Genomic DNA, 25,506 nt, shown 5'->3' with positions numbered 1-25,506 from the left:
CAGTCGAATTTGAGTTACAGATTGCTTAATCCGCGATGTGTTTTGTTTTTTGACAATTCTGAATTGTCTTATTCTTAACTGTTGTTGATAATATTCCGGATTAGGGGATCAAAATGATTTATGGAATCTCATAGCACAATTTGGATTGTTTAATGCATAAGTGCTTTTTAATGGTCTTGAACCAGTTGAAAACATTTTTTTAAAATTACAATTTTAATCTCTTATAATTTTTAATTCATGATTTTGATCCTCATGTTTTTTAGAATAAGTAATTTTGATATTTTTATCTATTGACCATCTAAAATCAACCGTTAACATATAACATTTAAAACATTTTAATACTTAAATTTATGTATGATGTTAACATCATAGCTTCTATGTAGCAAATGATTAAATAAAGTGAAAGTCAAAAGAATATTAGTAAGAGTAAGACTTATGATTTTTTATTTCTAGACAAAATAATAAACACCTAAAATATTTATTTTGTTTAGTTAATATTATTAATATTATTTTATATGTGTTATTAGTCAAGAGCTATTAATTTATTTGGGATTATAAATTTTTTAAAATTAAAATAAAATATTTAATATTTAAATATATTTAATATTTAATTTACATGTATTTATTTTTATTTTAATACAAATTGATGAGAAATTGCTCTTATTTTAGTATAATTTTAAAAAAATACACAAACTGATATACAGATTATTTAAAAAATTATTTTATGTAACTTGTACAAATTATGTAAATTTAAAATAATATTTAAATGATCTAAAAAATTAAAATTAAAAACTTATTATTTTTTTATAATTAAAATAAAAAATTATTATTTGTATATAAAAATAAACGTACATAATTTTGATAAATTACATAAAATGATTTGCATATTAATTTATGTAATTTTATTGATTCATATAATTAATATTAAAAATTATGTACTAAAGAATTTTTTATAGTTAAAATGAAAATATTTACATTTACGTTTCCTAAAAAAATTAAATATTAAAATGTTACTAATTTATATAATTAGAATAAAATTGGTTTACACATTAAAAATAAATTTATATAATTTACATACTAATTGATACAGTTATATTAATTTGTATAATTAGAGTAAAAAATGATTTATGTAAATAATTTATGAAATTTAATTATAAATTAATAAAATAAAAATAAAAATATGTAAAATATTCAAAATATGATTTATTGTTTATATTTAAATAAGAAATCATGAGTTCAATTCTAATCAATTTTTTTTTATTTTTTATTTTATTTAAATTTTTGTTACATAAACATCATATCAAAGGTTTGTTTAAATGTCACATTAATATTAATATGTCACATTAAAAAAATTAAAATTGTTTATTTTTAAAAATAAAAGAGACTAAATATTTTTATTTAAAAATAGAGGATTATATCACGAAAATTATAGGATTACAATTTAACTTATTTTTTATTCCTAAATTGTCAATCCGGAGTATAGAAAATATATACGTCCTGGATCACCTAATTTGGAATAATTGCAAATAACACTTCCTTATTAGGCAATTCCAATTTGAAGCAAAAATAATGATGGTGGTCAGTTAGTGAAGCATAACAAGTGTTGGATTATCAATTAGTTTAACTATCCTACCTTCAATCTTATACCATACATTGGTTAGTCTAGGTGTACTTATCTAGCTTTCTTATGCTGGTTGCTGATACCTCAAATTGTTGATGCAGTGTTGTTGGTGCATTGCATTTGTGGTTTTAATGGACTCTTTTGAGGAATCACGAATTGGAGTCTAAAGATATGCACTGGTGAAGGAGTGGCTCCACTTAGGGGAAAGGAGGCGAGGGAGGAAATTATAAAAAAGGAAGGGTAATTTGGAAATATTAAAAATTATGGAGGTGCAAGAAGCATTTCTGAAGTACAGAAAGTAATGACCCAAAAATGTTGGATAGTCCACAAGGACCTAGTTGTTGACGAATTAATCTGGAGCAAAGGGGAGTTGATTTTGGCTAGCTCCCACCACCTCATTGCTATTGACCCCTACAAATATGACAAAAGATTATTTTACCCTTCACTCTTCCCTTCACCTTCTTCTCACCCCACCATTGTCGCTTCACTTTCCATGCTGTCCGAGCATCACCAGGCCCTGCACACCCCATCTATGTATAGATTTGTCGTGCACACACCCCACCCACGACCAAATCTGCTACGCCCATTCCACTCACAACAAAGCTTTGTCGCGTCTCAGAGGTTTTGTTGAGTGATGCTTCTCCTTCTCAATGAGTTTGATGCTACAACATTGGCGGCACTTCTCCTTTTCGATGAGGCCATGGAATCCCGCACGTTCCCCCCCCCGTACAGCGGCACGGTGGTGGTGGTGGTGCATCGCCTTCGGGGTGTTGCAGAGGTGTTGTTGGTGTGCGGTATTGTTTAGGTCGAGGTGACACAGGTTCTTAACGAAAATATGATTCTGATTTAATATTCAACAAAACAAAATTGTTTTTATTTTATTTTTTTGTGTGAAAAAATTGTATAACAAAAGTATCATTCTGTTGTATAATATATAACGAGATCGTATTTTTACTCTGTAATTTTATTTTTTACACTCCCACCTATATAGTAAAAGTATGATTTCAATATATGATGTATAATTTTTGGAACATGTTTTACATCATGCTTCAAATGTGGTGGGGGCTCTATTTGATTATGCTTTGAAAACTATAATAAGTGCCCCCCACATGATAGGGCACATGCTGATTATATATCTGGTCTATAAGCTATTGAAATATTATGTTTTATTACATTTTAAAGAACTTACTAGTGTTTTAAAAAACTGCTGATAAACACGAATTATCTCATTATTTTTTTATATAGGAATTTTTTTACTGTTAACAAGAGTTATTTTTGACAGTTTTTAAATGCCTCAAAATGTTTATGGCAATAATTGTTTACATTAAAAAAAAAAAACAAGTCCTAGTCTATGAGTATGATTTACTTTGTTATAACTTGTTTTTATAAGGATTTACTTAATAATTTTAATTTGGCTATATAGTATTTATATAATAATTTCTATATTATCAAATAATTAAAACTTATTTTAAACATGACTTTAAAAAATGATTTACATGAATAAACAATTTTTATATATATGATAATTGATAATTGATAATTGGAAGACACTATTTTCACTATGAGACCATTTCATTTAAGTTCTGTATTATAGAACTATTTTTTTAAAAAAATTACACTAGTTTAATAATTTTAAAAACAAATTATATTAAATTAGTAAAAAAAAAAGTCGTTGGATTTTTTATAGGGAAAATAAAGAAATGAGGTTAAAAATACAATCTAAATTAAGAACAGGAGCTCATTTTTAAATACGACATGCACTTTCAATTAATTCCTCAAAATCTATGAGGACTTAAAAAAGAAAAAAGGAAATACATTTCTAGAAACTTTCTATTATCGGTCATTTTACTGATATATACACCATATGCAAACGTAACTCACCATAATCATCACCTATAATATAATGTCTTTGATGCACTTATACTATTAATTGCATCAATGTACACATAATAACAAATTCCTTTTTTATATGCATATATTCAATAGAAATCGTATTTGAGGGGAGGGTGTGGGGAGAGAATAATAAATAACAAAAATATTGGTTCACAATTATCGACTTGTTTTTTATTATATATATATATAAATTGTGAACTTGTTATGCAACATGCTCCCATGTGGCGGTGGGGCTCCTCTAATTATGCGTTGAAAATAAAGCGCCCCACATGATAGGACACCAATTGATTATATATCTGGTCTGATAAGCTATTGAAATAATGTACATATTCACATAATTGACAAGGCTATTATCTTATAAGTTATAACTATTTTGGCTTATCAACCGTGCGCCATGCCTGTTGAAAAAAAAAAGAGCATCATTATTGAGATTTGAATAATCACAAGAGTTGCTAACAAGTTTGAAACCTTAAAAAAGTATACATGTCAGAAAGTCAACAGCTTCAAGCTTCATTCGAGCAAGACGAGCACATCAAATTTCATGTGTGAACCAATAAAGCCAAAACATGCCACCCTTTTTAATTAAGATTGACAATGATCTCTTTATTTTTTTTTTCTTTTCTGAAAACAATGATAAGGAAGTTTTTAGATATTTTTCACGAATGTCTTTATTTGAAGACAAACTTATTTGAAATATAACCAGATAATAAATATTAAGGCGGGCTCAAAGGTAAAGTAATAAAAGTTCAAATTTTATTAGGTCAATAAAAAAACAATATTTGATATTCATTTTTTAAGTGAAAAAAATCACATATGTAACTAAAAAAGTCTCGCATATAATCTTTTTTTTTTTTATCATTGAACGAGGCTAAAAGCCCGAAAAAAAAGATTACAGCAAGATTAGACGGGTTGATGGGTTGAAACAACCTTGACAAAATCAGCTAATTAACTAAAGCAACCTCAGAACATCAAAAACTCAGACTCTATGCTACATGCTAAACTGGCTAAAACATTAGCACAAATATTTCCTTCCCCATATGTATTAGAAATCGGCACTCTCCAATTATCACTAAGAAGAGCACAAATTTCTCTAATAAGAACCCACCTAGCAGCACAACCTTGTTTGTTGCCAGATAGATTCTTCACCACAGATTCAAAATCTACCTGGAGCTCTACTTCAGTAAAACCATTTTGCAAAGCTAACCACAAACCTTCATACACCCCCCCACAATTCCGCGTTGGTTCTACCAATTTTTCTTGCAAAACCACATACACTCCCATTGATCCCGCATATATATAATCTTTTTATTTAAGGAAAAACAATGTTTAGCTCTCAAATTTTACTTAGGTATTTAGTGTTGGGTCGACCTGATTAATATACAAAGTATACAATGATCATGATGTTGATTATGTAAAATAATTAGCTTTTTTTTTTATTGAAAATAGAAAGAAAAAAATGTTATTTTCCAATTAGGAGTCATTTTATTGGTTTAGTTGGGATGAATTAAGAAGTATGGAAAGAGTGAAATAAAAACAAAGTGGAGAAGTTCACTTGTCTAGATGTGAACCGAATATAAGGGCAAAGAGAATTTTAGGGAGTGAAGGCCCCTAGAGTGCGAGACTTTTTTCAAGTGCCAAGCTAGCAATAAAACCAAAACAAATCACTTTTTTTTTAAATTAACAATGACAATGACTTTTATTTTAAATAAAATGATAAAGCTGTTGATGATTAAGAATAAACTTCTTTTATCTAAAATAGTAAAAGAAGTCATTCTTCAATTAAGATTTTTTTGCGATTTGTTTAGTTGAGATCGATGAATCAAGAAAGGCAAAAAATTGTCTAAACTCTATATTTAGATTCCTTAGATTTTTTTTCTTCTGAAGATGCAATTCTGATTTCAATAGCTTCAGATTATATATATGAACAAAAATGTTATTGAAAAAGGTTTATGCTTTAGCTTTGAGTCAGATTCGAGGAAATTAGTTTATTAAAGAAATAATAATATAAGAAAATAAAAATAAAAGTAGAAACTTGATCACTTCCAGCTTGCCTATAAATACTAGAGAATCAAAGAACAAAGAACAAGAAGATAACTTTTACACACACAAAAAAAAATTGCTATTTAACACTTCATCTCTTGTCTTGTTTTGCTTACTAAAAATATTGAGCATCAAAAGAAAAGTCTCTAACTAAATTTCCATCTTGCTAAGACGAAATAGTCAGTGACCTTTACCCTTAACATTTTCTCGGTGAAAATGGTTAGAGGCTGAAAAGGTTTTCTATTCAAAGAATATTGTAACTTGGGCCTAGAGAGACTTGTGTGCAAACAATATTTGAATTGATGCTCGAAGAAGTAAGTCAAAGAATACTCATGTTAAGCTCGAAGAAGTAAGTCAAAGAATACTCATGTTAAGAGTGCAAATGCTTGGATTAAAGAATACTTGTAACTTACATGTTAATAAAATTCTTGGACGTGTGCTAAGGACTGAAAGCAGTTTTTGATTAAGGCGAACCAATACAAACACTCAACGCTTTTATCTCTCTTTTATTTTGTTTACCGTTTCCATTATTTATTGGAAATAATTTAAGTTTTACATCAACTAAAAATAATCCCACACTAAAATATACAAGTGAGGGACAATCCTCAGTCCTTGAACTAGTTTTGAAAATACATGTCAATTCAAAATATAAAGTTTTTTTAAAAAAAAAAATGAGTAGGGTTAAGAGAAATAAATTGGCTATCATGCAACAAAACTAAAAGTAAGTAAAGAACATGGAAGTATGTGCTTTCATAGCCGCCAAGGGTTTATTAGCCATGATGGTGAAACAAAGTTTAAAATTTATTTTTAACCCTAATGCTTTGATATTTATTTTCAAAGTTAAATATTTTTCACCCTAAAGGACTCCTTCATACTTGGCCAAACTTAAAAATTGAGTTTCTAAAGTAACAAAGAAATGTAGTTGCTCACAAGCTAATTCGAGCTACTAGTACTTTACCTAATCCCCATATTTCTCATTGAATTCCCACTTGTATTGTTTTTCTATTTCTATTGAAATGATTTTACTAATGAAATAAGTCTACTCCAGTAAAATTAGGCAATTAAGCCTATTATATATCAATTTCACAACTCATTCATGAACACATAGACAGTTCCATGTGAACTGTGGAAAAGATTTAATTGAAGTTTGAATTCGATTTCCCTTTGAAAAAAAAATGGAATTTTTTATAGATATATTCTTAAAATTATTCACTTTCTTTTAGTCTTGGAGATAAAATTTCAAACAAAATTCGCAACAAACTTGAGTCTCATTTGTAAAAAAAGGGAATTTTCTGTTTTCGAAAAAACATTTTTTTTCAACCAAAATCGCATGGAAACATGCTCCTCTCCTTGCTGCTGATCATCATTAAATTACAAGTGGGTGACCGTCATAAAAGCAAGCGCGATCGGTACCATATTATTGATTAATCAAGTTTTTTAATCTGCCCTCACATGCTTTGTGACTCATAGTGAGTTAGTTCTTGTCAGTTCCAACGTAATCATAGTAATTAAAAATAAAATAGAAAACGCAATGCAGGTTAATGTATGTTGACTCATGATGCATAAACATGCACACCGTGCCTATATATTAGTCTATATGATTTGTGAAACTGTGTGCTTCCTTCCTCTGTTTTGCCATACATAACGTTAAATGTAAAAATTTAAACAGACAAAAACAAAATTATAAATAATACAAGTACATAGAGTGACTTTATTTTATTTTACTTCTTTTGTAATTGAAAGTATTTGTTCTGAGACTTTTTATTTGACTCTATGTCTAAGTCTAAGACGAAAATCAAATCTCAAACTTTGATTTAGAAATTCAATTATCAAATAATTTGTGCCAACAACTTAATTATTTTGTTTTACTTTTGTTCATAAGTGCCAATACAAAATTATAAATGTTTTCATTTTCCATGCGAATGGTGTGAAATGGGAATGAAGAAAAAATCAAGTATAAATGGTCATTGCATAAAAAAATATAAATGGTCATCCAATTTATTTATTTATTGGTATTTAATGGGAGGCTAAGTCCAAAAGAAACGAATTACAAGAAAATTAAACGAGTAGTAATAACCCCTATAACATCAACAAACAGCAAAGGACTTAGAAAAGCGCATTAACCTCTCCCTATAAATATGCCTTTAGCTTACATCCGAATATATATCATCAAACAACGTTAGCACCTCCAAAAAAGCATCTCCAATTTTGATTCTTGAATGGATATATTTGTTTTTAGGAAAAAGGGTTTCATATTTGCGGTGGTAATGGAATGAGTACGTGTTTTATTCCATCAACCTTCTTTTCCTATTGTGAAAGTCAATTTTCTAATCATACGTACGTTGATAGGTATTACATGAAATTGTATCAAAATTATATAAAATGTGATATATCTTTTTCTATTATCAATTTTTATAAAAAAAAATTGATGATTAAATGTGATGTGATATATTCTTTATTACTTTAGAGTAATATACACTGATGAAAAAAAAATCCCTAATCAAATTGCGGGCAAATATATGACACCTAAAATCTACTTAAAGACCTGTGTATATAAAATATTCTTTTTGAATTGTGCCAGTTAAATATAAATTAATTTAAATGTGGATTTTGAAAAATTGTAAACTCGATGGCATTTTGATATAGAATATAACTAATATTTGTAATTGATTTGAATTTGAATTTTTTTAACAATATGTTTTCTTAATTGAATTAAACTCCTAATTTTTTTATCATGAAGTCTGATTAATTACAAAGATTAAATTAGATGATAATTTAATCCATCATATTAATATAAATAAATTGTAAAATTAATTAAAATTAAGAATTATTTTGTCAATGTCAATATTTTTAGTATAATAAAGCAGCATACATAAATATAAATAATATATTAAAGATAAAATTTAAAAGAATAACATTGGATTACAATTTGTGCAAAAAAATTGTAAAACTAATCAAAATTAAGAATTATTTTATCAATGTCAATATTTTTATGTAAAAGAATTCAACAAATATATCATGTTATTAATTTCTAGTTAGTAACATTAGAGCATATTTGTCATATAATAACTATCATATAATAAGGCTTTCTCTTTCACTTATCCTAACACCATCAATATCATGCCCATGCCTCTCTCTCTTCCCTCACTACCACAAACTCGCTTTCGCCCTCCGACAACCGTCTTCTCCGCCCTGACAGCGGAGCAGTCCGCTACGCCGCCGGTGAGGATGGTGGCTGTGGTTGGCAACGGAGCTGCCAGCCCTCTCAAGTCCGCATCTTGGGAACAAGTCATGCTTCACACTGTTACGTACCCTCTCACTCCTTAGCTTATACAACTTCTCTTTCCTCTCAAGTGTGCTGCATTGAGTGAACATTTGGAGCACACATGATAATTTCCTAAGTTTCAGAGTAATTTACTTCAGCCTCTCGTGGACTTTGTTTGAATTACATGATTCATTAGATGACAATATTAACAAAAAAGAAAGAAAACATCAATGAGGCAAAGCTGCTTGATCCCTCAACATATCTGCAAGGGAAAACCTCTTTGAAGAGGTCATGTGCTTAACACCCAATTGAAGCCTATAAGCCTATAAGAAATCTCCTTAAAGATCCGAGAGTTAAAACTCCATAATATTGCCACAAAAATTTGGCTTCTTTTCAGTAAGGCTACTCCACAAAATCTGGTCCAAGGACCTATGTCACATCAAACACTCTCCAAAAGGCCAAACAAAGAATTCTGTGAAGAAAGATCAACTAAACAATGTAAGTACAAGTGAGGAGCTGATTTAGTGCTTGCACCACACATATCAAGGAAACCACCTTTGATGGCCTTCGAAATGAACCTGTAACATGTCATTTGGTTTTAATTCTATTAAGCGCTGCAATCCAATTAAAAAGACTTGACCATAGAGGTTTATCGTAGCTGAAAATATCTCTTTCTAAATAACAAGTAAAGAATTGAAAAAGAGATTTGCACATAAATACCCAAGATAGATATAAAGAGATCAGACCCTTTTACTTGGACCACAGGTCAACAACAGGTACAACATATATGGCTAGAAAATTGGGAGTTTGGGCTTGTGATATTATTACTATGGCTTATTACTTTTGAATTTGGCTGGATAACATGCAGCTTTTGCGTTTAGTTAGAATGTTTTCAGATCTGTGACAGAGATCTTGTATATCTTCGTGTAATGTATCTTCTTACTAAGTATGTACTATGTTTGTCATAATATTTCTGATGAATAACATACTTTATCTTTTGATTGGGTCAGGCCCATTATTGTTTGTTTAACGTTCGAATATATTTATAGTATTTTATATATTTTTTTAAATTAAATTTTATATTTTTATCTTGTCAAAAATAATTTATTTAAAAATAAAAATGATTATTTATTCATAAATTTATGTATTAATGTCATGCTAATTTTTATATAAATATATTTCTTATTATTTTTTAAAGTTTTAAATGTAAAATAATAGAAACTTATACTCCCAGGCATAGTTTTTCTTGTGCATCGCAAAAACACATGCATCATCTCAGGACCGATAAAATTCTTCACTTGGTCTGAATGTGTCGTTGGAGTATTATTGTTTGCAATGCATATTCTTTTTCATGCAAAGAGCTTCCTATTTGTTGTTGGTGTGTTGAACACTACAACAACAGAAAATTACTTATTTTTTGTCAGAGCAAGAAATCAAAGAATTATCCTAATAGAGTTAATAGGTTAATTATAATTTTTTACAAAAATCAATTATAAATGAATTAAGAAACTTAATTTATAATTAATTTAATAACTTTATTAATCATAATGATGAGTTAATAATTTAACAGATGAATTAAAATTGTTAATTTTATAAAATTAGAAATGGACCAAAATCATGGGAAAACTAAAGGAATAAAATTGTAATTTAGCTTATATAAAATGAGTTTTTTTTTTTTTTTTACATATGGTAATATACGTTTTATGGGAACCCGTGGTAGTTGTGTAAATCCAAATATTTATTAAAAAAATAACAACCGACATTTCATTAATATACACCAGCAAAGATGAAAACATTAATTTAAAGGATTTTAATGACATTAACCTGGTACTTTAAGTTGTCCATATAATTTTGTTTTGTCCAATACAGATAAAAGCCTGTAGTTGAATCATGTTAAAAAGATATAAAGTTTATTTCAATAATAGTTAGATGTTGAAGGTCTTTATTTAGAGAATATCTTAGTGTAATTTCTCTTAACATAAAAAGGAAAAAGTGAAGATTCCATCTGGCCCCTAATTAGTTCGCATTGGAGATCAGAAAAATGTACTATACACTATACCAACTGCACTTAAGGAGAGAGTCTTGGGAAATTAAAAGCATATTCCATCATGTGCAGTAATTAATTAGGTTCGACCAAAACAATACAAGGTAACAAAAAAAGAAAATTTTAGGCAAGTAAAAATGTCTCTACTTTTCTATATAAAGACACCCTTATGCACACTTTAAGATCACAACACCATCTCTCTCTTTTTGATCCATTTTTCATTCGTTGTGATCTTCCTCTTCCTCGTACACAGGTACCATATTGTATTCCAATAACTAGTTCATTTCATGGGTCATGCAAAACAAAAACTCATATGTTTCATGATTTTTGGTTCCATACGTGTCGTGTTTTCAATCGGCACTTTTTTCCACTTGTTGTAAGCTGTTTTAATATCACTCTGCACGTGTCATCCACTCACCATATCATGGAAGTCAATGTCATCAATATTTGCGGGCTGTAGAAATAATTTATGGATGCTGTTTTGATTTGGCCCCTTTGTTTTAGGTTCATAGTTTTCATTCATTTTGTGTCTTTTTATTTATTTTATTTGTTCATGTGGGGTTATTGGTTATTTTTCTATGATCGGTTGATCACAGGTGAGGGACTGAAAGGTAGCAATGGCGACCAGGAACTTGGAAAAGATGGCATCCATTGATGCACAGCTTAGGCAATTGGCTCCTGCCAAAGTGAGTGAGGATGACAAACTGATTGAGTATGATGCTCTTCTGCTGGATCGGTTCCTTGATATCCTTCAAGATTTACATGGGGAGGATCTGAAGGAAACAGTGAGTTTTTCTTTTTTTGGCTCTCCTAATTTGATGTCTTTGTTGTTAGATTTTGATTTGGTTACTCATTGTTTGGTCTCTCATGTCTCAATTTTGCTGTGAAAGTCTAATACTGGTTTGGTGAGAAAAAAACATGGGATTTGGATTGACAGATTTTGATTACTGGGTCAGGGGTGTGGCCCGTGTGGGTTTGGAGAGTTTTAAGGGAAAATAACTTTTGATATGTGGTTGTAGGCAAGACAAAGGCCTTTGCATATGGGATTCTAGAAGGGAGATATTGATTGATCCAAATCATGTGAACAATATTTGTTTATCTATTTTAAATTTTAAATAGTTTTCTTAGAATTTGGGATCGGGCTCACTTAATATCAAAAGTTAGTTCTTAGAATGAGAGTTGTTGTCCCCACTTATATAAACATTTTTAGACATATTACTATTCAATGTAAGATCATTAATACACCCTCCCACCCTGGGACTGAACATCTTGAGTGTAAAATTTGCAGGATTATACATTTAGGAGTGGTTTGATAATGATCCGATAATGGGTGGTCCAATAGTCCCAACAACAACCCGTAAGATAGACTATGATACTATCTTAAAATTTGAATTTGGTTCTAACTCAACCTAAAGGCTATCTGATGAGTATATACTCATTTAGCCATATCACTTTTGAATGTAGATCTCCAACAAGTTTGAATATGTATTTGACTTACCTCTAAGGATACAAAAATACAAAACATGACCTACTAGAATTTGACTCGGCTGCACTTTATGTCTTGCAGATTGAATGTCAAGTACTATGTAGAAGGTAGATATGTAATCAGTAAAATAAAAGGAGCAATCATGGGATATATTCTTAAATCTTAAGTTTGGCAGATTTTATACTCTACCTTGATTTAATAATATACTGGATATTATGTGTTCTTGCATTTCTCTTTGACTTTTATGAGCTGGAAAACTGTTTCGCAGTGATGGTTAAGAACTTAAATGTTCTTGTGCAGGTTCAAGAAGTGTATGAACTTTCAGCTGAGTATGAAGGAAAGCATGACCCTAAGAAACTGGAAGAACTTGGAAATTTGATAACCAGTTTGGATGCTGGGGACTCTATTCTTGTTGCCAAGTCCTTTTCCCACATGCTTAATTTGGCCAACTTGGCTGAAGAGGTCCAGATTTCTCGCCGCCGAAGAAACAAGTTGAAGAAAGGGGATTTTGCAGATGAGAACAATGCAACTACAGAATCAGACATTGAAGAAACTCTCAAGAAACTTGTATTTGACTTGAAGAAGTCTCCTCAGGAAGTTTTTGATGCACTGAAAAACCAGACTGTTGATTTGGTTCTTACTGCTCATCCTACTCAATCAATTCGTAGATCTTTGCTTCAAAAGCATGGAAGGTTTGTTACAAAATATAGTATTTTTCAGCTTCAGTATTCACTTTTGTATTTTCTTTTTTTAAGTTTTTGCATAGTCACATAGTTAACAAAATTGAGCTTTATGGTTTTCATCTGCATTGCAGGATAAGGAATTGTTTATCTCAATTGTATGCCAAAGACATTACTCCTGATGATAAGCAGGAGCTTGATGAGGCTCTACAAAGGGAGGTGATTATCAAAACCTTTAGGATTTAGTTTGATGTTTTGCCAAACTGCAACAAGTAACCATTACTTTTTTTTTTTTTTTATCACATCAATGCCTTTGCTTGGAGTTGATTCTGCAGAAGAAAAATTGTTCAAGTGTGAAAAGAAACCAATGCACAATTTTGTCAATGGAATCGTTAACAATTTTCTTTTGTTGCTTTTTTATATGTAGATTCAAGCTGCCTTCCGTACAGATGAAATCAGGAGGACCCCTCCAACACCACAAGATGAGATGAGAGCAGGGATGAGCTACTTCCATGAAACAATTTGGAACGGTGTTCCCAGATTTCTGCGCCGTGTAGACACAGCTTTGAACAATATCGGGATTAAAGAGCGTGTTCCTTATAATGCTCCCCTTATTCAATTTTCTTCTTGGATGGGGGGTGATCGCGATGGTATTAGTCTTATTTGTGATTAAAAAAAATAGTGTATATTATCATAGTACACTGGACATATGGAATGATATGCAAATTAAATATGGTACAGGTAATCCAAGAGTAACTCCTGAAGTGACAAGGGATGTTTGCTTATTGGCTAGAATGATGGCTGCTAATTTGTATTATTCCCAGATAGAAGATCTTATGTTTGAGGTAATCCATAGCTCTGGCATGTTCATAAAATGATCATTGTGGATGGTTTATTACTCTTGAATCATTTTGCTGATTTCCCTTCTTGTTTCTGTAGCTCTCTATGTGGCGCTGCAATGATGAACTACGCGTTCGTGCAGAAGAACTTCACAGGTCTTCCAAGAAAGATGAAGTTGCAAAACACTATATAGGTGTTTACCAAACTCTTTAAACTCGGGGGATATGTGTTTTACTTTATTTTGTATGAAGCTGTAAACAATGATATCTAAACAAGGTCACATCACAATGGAACAAGCTGTTGTCTACTTGTGTCAATTATCTAAATGGTGAAAATATGTTGGATTGTTTACTCATGTGATAATATTTTTCTTTCTTCATGATGAAGAATTTTGGAAAAAGGTTCCCCCAAATGAACCATATCGTGTGGTACTCGGTGAAGTAAGGGATAGGCTCTATCAGACTCGTGAGCGTTCTCGCCATTTGCTTTCTAATGGGTACTCTGACATTCCAGAGGAAGCCACTTTCACCAATGTTGAGGAGGTACATCCATTGCTTTTGCTTTCGTGTACTTTTCCATTAACACAGTTGGGGTTTTATTATACTGTTGCTAGCTATGTTTTTTTGTTAACTTTTAGTTATTTAACATATTAGTTTTTGGATGGATCATGGATGAATTTATGTTTTCCTTGGATATCTTTATTTGACAGACACTAACTAAAGTTAATTTGTGTAGTTCCTGGAATCTCTTGAACTATGTTACAGATCACTATGTGCTTGTGGTGATAGAGCAATTGCTGATGGAAGCCTTCTTGATTTCATGAGACAAGTCTCCACTTTTGGACTGTCACTAGTGAGGCTTGATATCAGGCAAGAGTCAGATCGTCACACTGATGTGCTGGATGCCATTACCAAACACTTGGAAATTGGCTCGTACCAGGAATGGTCTGAAGAGAAAAGACAGGAATGGTTGTTGTCTGAGTTAAGTGGCAAAAGGCCTCTATTTGGACCTGACCTTCCTCAAACTGAAGAAATTAGAGATGTTTTGGACACATTTCATGTCATAGCAGAACTACCACCAGACAACTTTGGAGCCTATATCATATCAATGGCAACTGCACCATCTGATGTGCTTGCAGTTGAGCTTCTACAACGTGAATGTCACATCAAGCATCCCTTAAGAGTTGTGCCATTGTTTGAGAAGCTAGCTGATCTAGAGGCTGCTCCTGCTGCTCTGGCACGGTTGTTCTCGATAGACTGGTACAGAAATAGGATCAATGGGAAGCAAGAAGTGATGATTGGATACTCAGATTCAGGGAAAGATGCTGGGAGGTTCTCTGCAGCATGGCAGCTATATAAGGCTCAGGAGGAACTTATAAATGTTGCCAAGAAATTTGGTGTTAAGCTAACCATGTTCCATGGTCGCGGTGGAACTGTTGGAAGAGGAGGTGGACCTACTCATCTTGCTATTCTGTCTCAACCTCCAGACACAATCCATGGATCACTTCGTGTGACAGTCCAAGGTGAAGTCATTGAGCAATCATTTGGAGAACAACACTTGTGCTTTAGAACACTACAACGTTTCACTGCCGCCACTCTAGAACATGGCATGCACCCCCCAATTTCGCCAAAACCAGAATGGCGTGCTTTGATGGATCAGATGGCTGTCATTGCTACTGAGGAATACCGTTCCATTGTATTCAAGGAACCACGCTTTGTTGAGTATTTCCGCCTGGTAAGGACCACATTTAGTAAACAACTTAATCAAGTACTTATTCATTGAGTTCTTATCAGATGACATATGAGCTTGTTAATAAACTTGATTGTGAAACATGCGGAAATAAGTTATAGAAGGAATAGTCCATGCATTTATAGTGTAAAGAGTTTATATATTATTATCCAATCACAAATTAACACAATATGATAAATTTATTAATTTTTACAATAACTACTTTCAAAGTCATACCCTACCATGATTTCTGATTCATCGACAATGTAAAACTTTTTACACCAACAATGCATAAAAATTAAACTCTAAATAAAATTTGTAAGCCACCTGCATGAGCTCAAATAAGTCCTTTAAAGGTCCCAAGATCTAATTTTATCATCAACTTCTCATTTAAGTAAAATGACATTTAAATGATGACAATCACTGTCAACTTTGTTTCATGTAGGCTACACCAGAGTTGGAGTATGGAAGGATGAATATTGGAAGTCGACCAGCAAAGAGAAGACCTAGTGGAGGCATTGAAACACTGCGTGCAATACCTTGGATTTTTGCATGGACTCAGACAAGGTTTCATCTTCCAGTGTGGCTAGGCTTTGGAGCAGCATTTAAAAAAGTCATTGAGGAAAATGTTAAGAATCTCAATATGCTGCAAGAGATGTACAATCAATGGCCTTTCTTTAGGGTCACACTTGATTTGGTGGAAATGGTGTTTGCCAAAGGAGATCCGAAAATTGCCGCTCTGAATGATAGACTCCTTGTTTCAAAGGATCTGTGGCCGTTTGGGGATCAATTGAGGAACAAATATGAAGAAACTAGGAAACTCCTACTTCAGGTAATGCCACTTCAACCATGTAAACATTACATGTTATAGTTTTGAACTCATTTCAAAAGGGCTTTCATTAAAGGCAATAAGAAGATAAATGCATTGATCTTCTCCATGAACTGGTGAGAGAAATAAATAATTGGAAGGTGTAGGAGTAGGACTATGGATTGCACAAACACATAGGCACATGCATGCATATGCACATATTAGAACAACATGATTATAAATCTAGAAAAGTAATATAAAATTGATAATATTATTTTTAATTTCTTTAAAAAATTGGCATTAGGCCCCCAAATACCTAACATGGCCCTGCATTTAGGTTGTCTGATCGGAAATCCAAACACACTATTAATGTTTCTTAACATGTGTCCATAACCTACAGTCAATTTCTTTGGCCAATATTGAACTTTAAACACCCCAAAACAAGACTGATGATTAGTTATTTTACTAGATGATTTTTTGTATTCTGGTGTACTTGTAGGTGGCTGGACACAAGGAAATTCTTGAAGGGGACCCTTACTTGAAGCAAAGACTCAGGCTTCGTCATGCTCCCATTACCACCCTCAATATTGTCCAAGCTTACACATTGAAACGTATCCGTGATCCTAACTACAATGTGAAGGTGCGCCCCCGCATATCAAAGGAATCTGCAGAGGCAAGCAAATCAGCTGATGAACTTGTCAAATTGAACCCAACAAGTGAATATGCCCCTGGTTTGGAAGACACACTCATTCTCACTATGAAGGGTATTGCTGCTGGCATGCAGAACACTGGTTAAGTTTGTTTGAATACTGAAAGTGAGTGCTCTAGTTTTGTTCTCAGATACACTTTTTTTGTTTTGTTATTATGTTGCCCCACCTTTCTGTACAATTTGGTATGCTGCTCTAGAATTCCAGAAGAGCTAGCTACCACACAAATGAATCAATGACATTGATCTGTTATGTTTCTTATGCTTAGTACCGTTACTACACCCTTCTATACTTCTTTGTATCTTGGTTCCATAAGGTCTTGTTTTGTTTGACATCATTAAATCAAGGATGTGTTTAGTACTATCTATATGTATTACTAATAGAGGGTTTGTAGTCTCATGACATGAGGGGAGAAATAATAAGGAGAAAAAAACAATAAAGTAAAATGAATTCAATTTCTTTTATAAGTTAAAATCAATTTCTTCCGCTTTACCTTTTTTCTTCTCTTAATGCATGTTTAAATTTACTTAGAGCGTGTTTGGAAAAATAAAATTCCACCTTCCATTGCACATAAGCACATTGAATGTCAATCCTCCTCTTATGACTGGCTTTTAACATGATAAACGGTGAATCAAACACACCTTTGGTCCATCTAGAATCAAGTTGAAATATTAGCTAATTTCAAATAAATATTTTGCTTCATATTAATAATTTGATCGTAAATTCATAATTGATTTTGTGTTGTAACAATCTCACGTAACTTTTGTGCTGAATAAAAAATTATATTAAAATTTATTATTAACTTTTACATCACTTAAAAATTAATTTTAACAAAATTTATAATTTTTTTTATCCAAAATCAATTTTAGAAATACTTAACCAACAAAGTATTTAGTTTTGTGGCGCGGTAAAAATAAAACTTGCTCAAATTTTCATGTTCATATGAAAACAATTTCTTATTGCTTTCATCTTTTAACATTTTTACTTGGTTTTTGTCTGCTCGAGTTTTTAAGTGTGAAATAAAGTCACCTTTGCAACACATAAGTTAATATTATTTTCATGAAATCAAAATTATAATAATATTGTCCTTAAAATTATTCCATCTCTCATAACTTATATTTTAATAAAATTCATGATTAATTACATCTCATAAACTGATAAAAGTTTAACTTATAGAAATAAAATTTCTTCTAATCAAACTATAAAAACACGAGTTCAAAAGATAATCAAACTCATAAAAAATTATTAAAATAGCCCATAAAAAGTTAATTCCTTTTTTTTTCTTCATTTTCTTATAGGACTTACGTTATTCCCAATACTATATCATATTTTGCATATTTTTTTCTAAGCTCTATAATTATTTGATCACCTATTTATTTAGAATGGTTTTTAATTAGTTAATATTAATACAGTTTTTTTATTGGTGAGAATTAAAAATAATATAAGATTTTACAACAATTCATATACTTTAGAATAACTTATGCACTAGTTGAAGTGGCGGACCTACATTGGTCCGAGGGTCACCCCCTCATTTTTTAAAATTCACTAATTTTGTAAATAAAATCTTATATTTTTATATTTTATTTTATTTATATTTATATAATTAAACCCATTAATTTTATTTTTTATGATTTGCACCCACTGACTCAAGATCTTAGATCCGCCACTGAGTTGAACCCAAACCAAATTAGAATACTTGTCATCTAATATATATAAATAAATTCATAAAAAGTAAAATTTAAAATAACAAATTAAAACATTCCTTAATTGCTATCCAATTGATGAATGTCCTTTACTCATAGATTTTTTTGTTTTGTTTAAATTATATGTATTTTTAACAGGGAAAAATCCTATTCTAGGAAATAAGGATACTCACAACTAGAAGATGAAACCTTTGATTCAGACGCCCATTGTTCATAGGTTGGAAAAACGATATTATTAGTTAATAGTTATGAAATTATTAATTAAATTAATAAAAGTAAGAGAGAAAAGAGAAAAGAAGGAAGCAGCAGCAGAGACAAAAGTGAAGAGTTTGCTTTGCGAGGAAGTAAGTAGGAGATGCTCTGAACTTTCAAATTTCTTCAATCCCTGGAAAGAGAAGAAGAAGAACGTTCTAAAGCCAATCCATTTTCATTTTGAAAGATCGTGATCGCAATGGCGCTCTCCGCCGTGAGGCAGCGGCGCTCGGAGCCGTCGGATCCGTCACCATCAGAACCGTACACGAAGCTGGACAAGCCCGAGAAAGCGGAGGAGAAAGACGAAGGCTTGGGGTGGGTTTTTCCGTTTGTGGCTCTTGGATTATTGAGGTACATGAGTGCCACCTCCAACATCATCCACGATTGCGACGAGGTCTTCAATTACTGGGAGCCCCTTCATTTCCTTCTCTACAAAACTGGCTTCCAGACATGGGAATACAGGTTCTGTTCTGTTTTTCTCTCTTTTTTGTTTTTTGTTGTTGTTGGGGTTCAGTTTGGGGAAGATGGGTCAAGGGAGAAGAGAAAAAGTTTTGATTTTTATTATTTGGGGTGTGTTTGAGTAAACAGTTTAGTTAAATGCTTATCGAATAAGTTATTAACTATTATATGTTTGCATAAACTTCTGTATAAGCACTTATAAGAAAAGAAAATAAGTATGTAAAATGAATTGAGCTTCTTTAATAAGCTAAAATCAACTCATGCAGGTCAGTTATGGGAGAAGTTAAATGAAAGAATATCTGTAAAAGTTAAATGTTTAAGTTGATATATTAACTTATGAAAGAAGTTAAATTCGTTTTACCTTTTTTTTCCTCATATAAGTGCTTATGGAGAGGTTTATCCCAGCAAAGCCAATGTATAAATTGTTTCTAGAGGAAATGGAGTTAAACTGTTTTCATTTAAGTTTTAAAAAGTTTTTGTAAGCTATGGCGGGAAATTTATTGAAATAAGCTGAAAACAGTTTATACTTTATAGACATGTCATAAGTTAGTCTGGTAAGCTCTCAAATATTTACGTAAGTGCTTATTTATGTTGTAAGATAAGCCCAAATTAGTTGTAAAGAAGTTCTTCCAAATGCACCTTTAATAGCTTGTAGATGAGAGGAAAAAAGATTATTTTGATGATGCCTTTATTAGGTTCATAGCTTGCAAGAAATGAATTAAAACTAAGAAGAAAAATTCATTAGTTTCAGTTCAGGTCATGGTATTGACAAATGACAAGTGGTGCGTGCTTGGTTGCAGTTCACAGTTTGCTCTTCGGTCATATTTGTACCTTTTATTTCACGAAATAGTGGGTCGACCAGCTTCATGGTTGTTTAGTGAGGACAAAGTAAGGTTCCTGCTGTGCTTACTTTTTGAATTGTTACAGATTAGATGAAAATGTTTATGCTTTTCATGTTACTGTTGTCTTTTCCTGTTGTAGGTGAGAGTGTTCTATGCTGTGAGATTCTTTCTCGGTCTTCTCTCTGTTTTAACTGATACTGTTCTTGTGGTAGCTCTTTCAAGAAAGTATGGAAAACGACTTGCTACGTATGCACTTGCTATGCTGTGCTTAACCAGTGGCTGTTTCTTTGCTAGCACTAGTAAGTGATCCTTTGGCTTTTTATTTTTTCAAAATGATTTCTTGCCATCATCTTGTCATTATGCATACTTACCTTTGAGGAATAATAATGGGTGACCAAGTATTATGTATTCCATGATTCTGTATTCCAGTCTAAGACGTGGGACTCAGTTTTGCTAATGTTCTTTATCAAACTTTTATTATCTCTAGGTTTCTTGCCGAGTTCGTTTTCTATGTATGCAATATCTCTGGCATCAGGTTTATTTCTTCTGGATAAGCCTGCTGCGGCAATTTCTGTTGCTGTTATTGGTGTAATACTCGGCTGGCCATTCTCAATCTTGGCTTTCCTTCCAGTGACACTATATTCTCTATCTAGAAAATTCAAAGAGGCATTTATTTCTGCGGCTGTCACATCGATTATTCTTCTTGTAAGTCAGACCATCTAAATTATGTTTATACCATCTAATGTTGTATATAATATATAGTTTTGCTTGCATCCTATTATGTTATTAAATTTCCTGTGTCATATTTCATATTCATATTCTTTACAATGGAAGCATTTTTAAATTTTTTTACAGGCATTGTCAATAGTTACGGACTTTTACTACTATGGAAAATGGACTTCATCTGTCTTGAATCTTTTGATATACAACGTAGCTGGAGGTGGTGAAAGCCATCTGTATGGGACTGAAGGGCCTCTGTATTATCTGAGGAATGGATTTAACAATTTCAACTTTTGTTTTGTTCTTGCTCTGCTGTTCTTGGGGATTTTGCCTATTGCAAAGAAGAAATATGCACCAGACCTACTGATTGTGATATCTCCTATATATATTTGGCTGGGGTTTATGTCTTTGCAGCCACACAAAGAAGAAAGGTCTGGCTAAATTTTTACCTGGTCTTCTGTTACAAATTTAATCATATGATGCTATTTGAGACAAACACTTTTATTCACTTGCACAATGCACACACAATGTACATTATTATGTTTTATGTTATGAGATTGAAATGGATATCAATCTCTTATTTGCTCCACTTTTGGTTTATACAAGTCTACAGACCTTCTATTTTTGGTAATCTCCAATATAGGCTCGTATTTATAAGTGGGTGCTTAGATGGTTTTGTTTAGATTTAGAAAGTCAGGTATTGCCTGTGAATTGGTGCACTCACCTATAGTTAAGAACATGGAACCTTGTTAATTGGGCTAGCTTGTAGTAAACAAGGCACTCTTTTTTAAGTTGCGGTGGAGTTTATTTCCATAATATTTACACTTTTGCAAATTTTCTTTTGTGCATTCAGCAACTAAGGGAAGAAATTTGGAATAAGAAAAACTTCAGTTTAGTATCAGTTGTATCTCCAATTTATTGAAAGCATGTTGATCTTGATTATATTATTGGGCCTGCTATTAATTATCAGTTTCTCTAAGTTAAGCCCTTTTGTATGTGTGTATTTTCTGGAACTCTGGATTTAGCTGTTCATTAAGTGAATTCACAATCAGTTCTTCATTTCTGAAGGGATGTGATTTTTGCTCCCCCTTTGGATAAGTCTTAGCTAGACACTGTAAATTGGATTTAATGATTGTGATTTAGTTATCCTCTACATTGATAATTGTGAGCTTCAGAAGATAAATAATAGTGGACGGGGTAATTGTTTAGTATTATTCCTTCAGCTTGTGCAGTTGAGTGAATTATGATTTTTGTTTTTCATTGTGTTACTATAAAATCTATAGTTGCATTGACATGGATAATTTGTTTTTCCTCCATCTGTGCATGCAGGTTCCTTTATCCAATATATCCACTTATTTGTGTAGCTGCTTCAGCTGTCATTGAGAGCTTCCCTGATTTTTTCCGTAGCAAATATAATCCATACGATCGTTCTATAATAGTGACGGTAAGATACCAATTTACTTGAGATTTGGATAGATCTTTATAGATCCAATATGGAAGCAATAAATATATTCTGGATTCCACTTGTGCTAAATGCAGGTTGCCAAAGTTATGAGACCAGTGGTTCTTAGCCTTATACTATATGCCTCTCATGCCCGTACATTTTCTCTGATTAATGGTTACTCAGCTCCCTTGGAGGTTTACAAGATCTTGGAACACCATGACGCAGAAAACAGTGAGTCAAACATCTGGTGGCTTTGTTTCTATATTTTATGAATGGCCCCTTTTCTAAATGTGATTGAATGGAGTAATTGGATCATGTGTGATAGAGCCAGAGAGTAGTTAGTTAGGATAGTTATTAATTATTTGGAATAGTTAAGGGCCTGTTTGGGTAAGCTTCTTTAGAAGCATTTCTAAGATTAAAAAAAAAATGAGAAAAAATGAGACGGACTTCTTCATAAGCTAAAATGAGCTATCCATTAGCTAATTTGTAGAAGGTCTCTCGTACAGCTTCTCTAAAAGATGAGAGGACATCTACAAATTAGCTAATGGATGACTCATTTTAGCTTATAGAGAAGCTCATTTCATATTTTTCTTCTTATTTCTTTCTCCTAGAAGTCCTTCTAGAGAAGCTTACCCAAGCAGACCCTAAATAGGATATGGCGGTAGAAGAGTGAGCATTCTGTTTGGAAACTGAGCATTCTCTCTGTTGTAGAAAGGTTAAAGACCTGTTGTAAAAGGGGAAACACTAGAAAGGAGAATGCTCTCCTCAGGTTCTACTTCTTCATTTGTAACTTAGTATACACTGCCAAAGCATGCTCTCCTTTTCTTTCTCTGTTTTTTGCAACTATCTCTGAAAACTGAGATGCTGTTTCTGGGTTCCTGACAATGTGTCATAAGGTACTTAAAGAAACTAAGGCTGCTGTGCTGCTTAAATTTGCTTATTCCTTTGTGAGAATTTTACATTTTTTATATGTCTGGAAACTGAATTGTTGTTAAATTATGTTCATGAAACTGAAGTGTTGTAATTAACTTGGACTATAGCAAACTCATTTCCTGTACTTTCTGTAGTGAAGTTTTCTATTTGCAAAATTTTGCTACAGCTTTCTTTACATTCCTCCTAATCGGTGTGGTTCTGTTGTTGATCTCTCTCTCTCTCTCTCTCTCTCTCTCTCTCTCTCTAGATGCTATATTTTGCCATTATCTTATAGTCTGGACTAAATTTTCGCTGTTTATTGCAAGCTTCTGTATCAAATATCCATCAAAATAGCACTTCCATGATATTCCCTCTATTTTTTTTGTGGGGTGGGGAGGACAACAGTCAGAGAAACTAGTTTCGTTGGCCAGATTTATTTGGTATTTTGAGATAAAAACATCAGAATTATGTACCATTTTGTTCCTTTGTATTTCAGATTCTGTACTTTGCATTGGAAGTGAATGGCATCGCTTTCCATCATCATTTTTCATCCCAGATTATGTAGGACAAGTTCAATGGATTGACGATGGATTCCGAGGTCTTCTTCCCTTCCCATTTAATTCTACCCTGGGGGGGACTGCAGCAGCACCACCATATTTCAACGACAAAAACATGGCATCAGACAAGCAATATGTATGTCCTCTTTAATTACATATATAGGTGCTAGACTGCTAGTACTTTTGCTCTTACAAATTTTTGTTGGAAGGCAACTGACTAGTGACTAACATTGATTTGACAGCTCCATGATGTTGTTGCTTGCACTTTCCTTGTCGAGCTGCAGCTAAAGCGGCCTTACCTGACTCGTGGAAGTGACTTGTCAACATGGGAGGTAAAAGTAGTGCTTGAAGTTTCTCAATTTGAATTCTAATATTTGCTTTTAATTGTTTGGATATTGTTTGTATTTCAGCCTATTGCTGCATTGCCTTATCTGGACAGGGAGCTTTCACCAGCACTGTATAGGTCCTTTTTCATTCCTTACCTTTGGCAAGAGAAGAATGTTTTTGGCATGTATAAGCTGCTTAAAAGAAGAACCACCTGATTTTCTATTTGGGTGGGGGACAGGGCAGTAAAATGTCCTAGATTATGGTGGATTAACAACAAAACCATTTTTGTTAGACAGTAAGCTTTTAGGATATCCCTCATCTGTTGTTGAATATTTGATTTAGTTCCTCGAGTGTTGTCAGATGTCTTTTTCCCACGGAAGCATTCAGTTTATTAATCATCTACCTATTAAGTGTGTGTTGGGGTGAGTATTTGCAAACTGGATTTGGATAATCTTGATTTTGCAAAATTGTTTTGGTTAAAATTGAGTTTGAAGTGATTTATGTTTAAAAACTTTTATTTCAAAAGAAAACTTGTAGTGAAGCTTAGTGTGTAGTTTTCAATCCAGAACAAATGCTATATAAAAGTTGCTTCTGATAGAATTACATTTTACAAACTTCTCCTGTGTGAAACATTGGCCTAACATTTTCCAAACATGTGAAAATATCTCGAATACACCCTTATGGAGCTTCTAGAAGTGTGTATAGGTGCTGCAATTGCAGCAAATTGATGTTTAAAAACTTGATTTTGAATAAGCTTGATTTTGTAAAATTGATTCTGGTAAAAAGTTTGGTATTATAAAAGGGTAATGTTTCAACTGTTAAAATCAATTTTAAATTAATATTAATGTGTGTTTGGTTTGTATTACAAACCTACAAAGGGACTTGCAAAGGGAAGTTCAATGGAAAAGATACAAATTTAATTCCACTTTTTATGCTTTGGAAAGTATGAACTTCTCTCATTGCAAACGGATTTCTAAACATTCCTAGTATATATAAATTTTATATTATTTTAAAAAAAATTAGAAACATCATGATAAATACAAATCAGCTGATTGACAAGCCCTCGTTTGCACTATGCAAACGTGTTTCTACAGACTTGTTATGAATGTTTGCAATTTCCTACACCTATCCCTAGGCCAGCAAAGTAGATGAAAAATGTGTTTGGATTCAAGTTTTCA

At 32.2% G+C, this 25,506-nt stretch overlaps 2 protein-coding genes across 5 annotated transcripts; both read left to right on the top strand.

Moving 5' to 3' along the window:
- The first annotated feature begins 10,965 nt into the window (after positions 1–10,965).
- Positions 10,966–17,474, top strand: PPC1 (phosphoenolpyruvate carboxylase). Of its 3 annotated transcripts, none has more exons than XM_006591826.3 (11): positions 10,966–11,116; positions 11,460–11,648; positions 12,650–13,041; positions 13,164–13,248; positions 13,457–13,679; positions 13,771–13,874; positions 13,969–14,062; positions 14,257–14,411; positions 14,605–15,603; positions 16,043–16,429; positions 16,905–17,371. In XM_006591826.3, the coding sequence occupies exons 2-11, from the start codon at positions 11,481–11,483 to the stop codon at positions 17,199–17,201; spliced, it is 2,904 nt and encodes a 967-aa protein (XP_006591889.1). In that variant the 5' UTR covers positions 10,966–11,116; positions 11,460–11,480; the 3' UTR covers positions 17,202–17,371. The 3 variants fall into 3 exon arrangements, with proteins under 3 accessions (XP_006591889.1, XP_006591890.1, NP_001241357.1); XM_006591827.4 differs by lacking the exon at positions 10,966–11,116 and adding an exon at positions 11,176–11,367; NM_001254428.2 differs by lacking the exon at positions 10,966–11,116 and having other exon boundaries at positions 11,392–11,648; positions 16,905–17,474.
- A 1,536-nt stretch (positions 17,475–19,010) lies between these two features.
- Positions 19,011–24,730, top strand: LOC100805971 (dol-P-Man:Man(6)GlcNAc(2)-PP-Dol alpha-1,2-mannosyltransferase). 2 transcript variants are annotated; one of them, XM_003540439.5, is made up of 10 exons: positions 19,011–19,529; positions 20,327–20,414; positions 20,508–20,667; positions 20,856–21,073; positions 21,224–21,519; positions 22,418–22,532; positions 22,628–22,763; positions 23,941–24,137; positions 24,244–24,333; positions 24,412–24,730. In XM_003540439.5, exons 1-10 carry the CDS (start codon positions 19,267–19,269, stop codon positions 24,541–24,543), a joined length of 1,695 nt encoding a protein of 564 aa, XP_003540487.1. In that variant the 5' UTR covers positions 19,011–19,266; the 3' UTR covers positions 24,544–24,730. The 2 variants fall into 2 exon arrangements, with proteins under 2 accessions (XP_003540487.1, XP_014620578.1); XM_014765092.2 differs by having other exon boundaries at positions 19,403–19,529; positions 20,278–20,414.
- The last annotated feature ends 776 nt before the right edge of the window (positions 24,731–25,506 follow it).

The sequence above is a fragment of the Glycine max genome, chromosome 12, assembly GCF_000004515.6.
Source record: "Glycine max cultivar Williams 82 chromosome 12, Glycine_max_v4.0, whole genome shotgun sequence".
Lineage (NCBI taxonomy): Eukaryota > Viridiplantae > Streptophyta > Magnoliopsida > Fabales > Fabaceae > Glycine > Glycine max.
Note: the sequence above shows the minus strand (reverse complement) of the source record. Positions and strands in the feature narration are given on the sequence as shown.

Bases quoted from the DNA above. Each gene is read 5' to 3' on its own strand.
- PPC1 (NM_001254428.2), top strand. From the start codon at position 11,481: ATGGCGACCAGGAACTTGGAAAAGATGGCATCCATTGATGCACAGCTT. The intron at 14,412-14,604 runs GTACATCCATTG...TAATTTGTGTAG, and splicing joins CTTTCACCAATGTTGAGGAG to TTCCTGGAATCTCTTGAACT. The intron at 16,430-16,904 runs GTAATGCCACTT...GTGTACTTGTAG, and splicing joins CTAGGAAACTCCTACTTCAG to GTGGCTGGACACAAGGAAAT.
- LOC100805971 (XM_003540439.5), top strand. From the start codon at position 19,267: ATGGCGCTCTCCGCCGTGAGGCAGCGGCGCTCGGAGCCGTCGGATCCG. The intron at 20,415-20,507 runs GTAAGGTTCCTG...TTCCTGTTGTAG, and splicing joins GGTTGTTTAGTGAGGACAAA to GTGAGAGTGTTCTATGCTGT. The intron at 21,074-21,223 runs GTAAGTCAGACC...ATTTTTTTACAG, and splicing joins TCACATCGATTATTCTTCTT to GCATTGTCAATAGTTACGGA.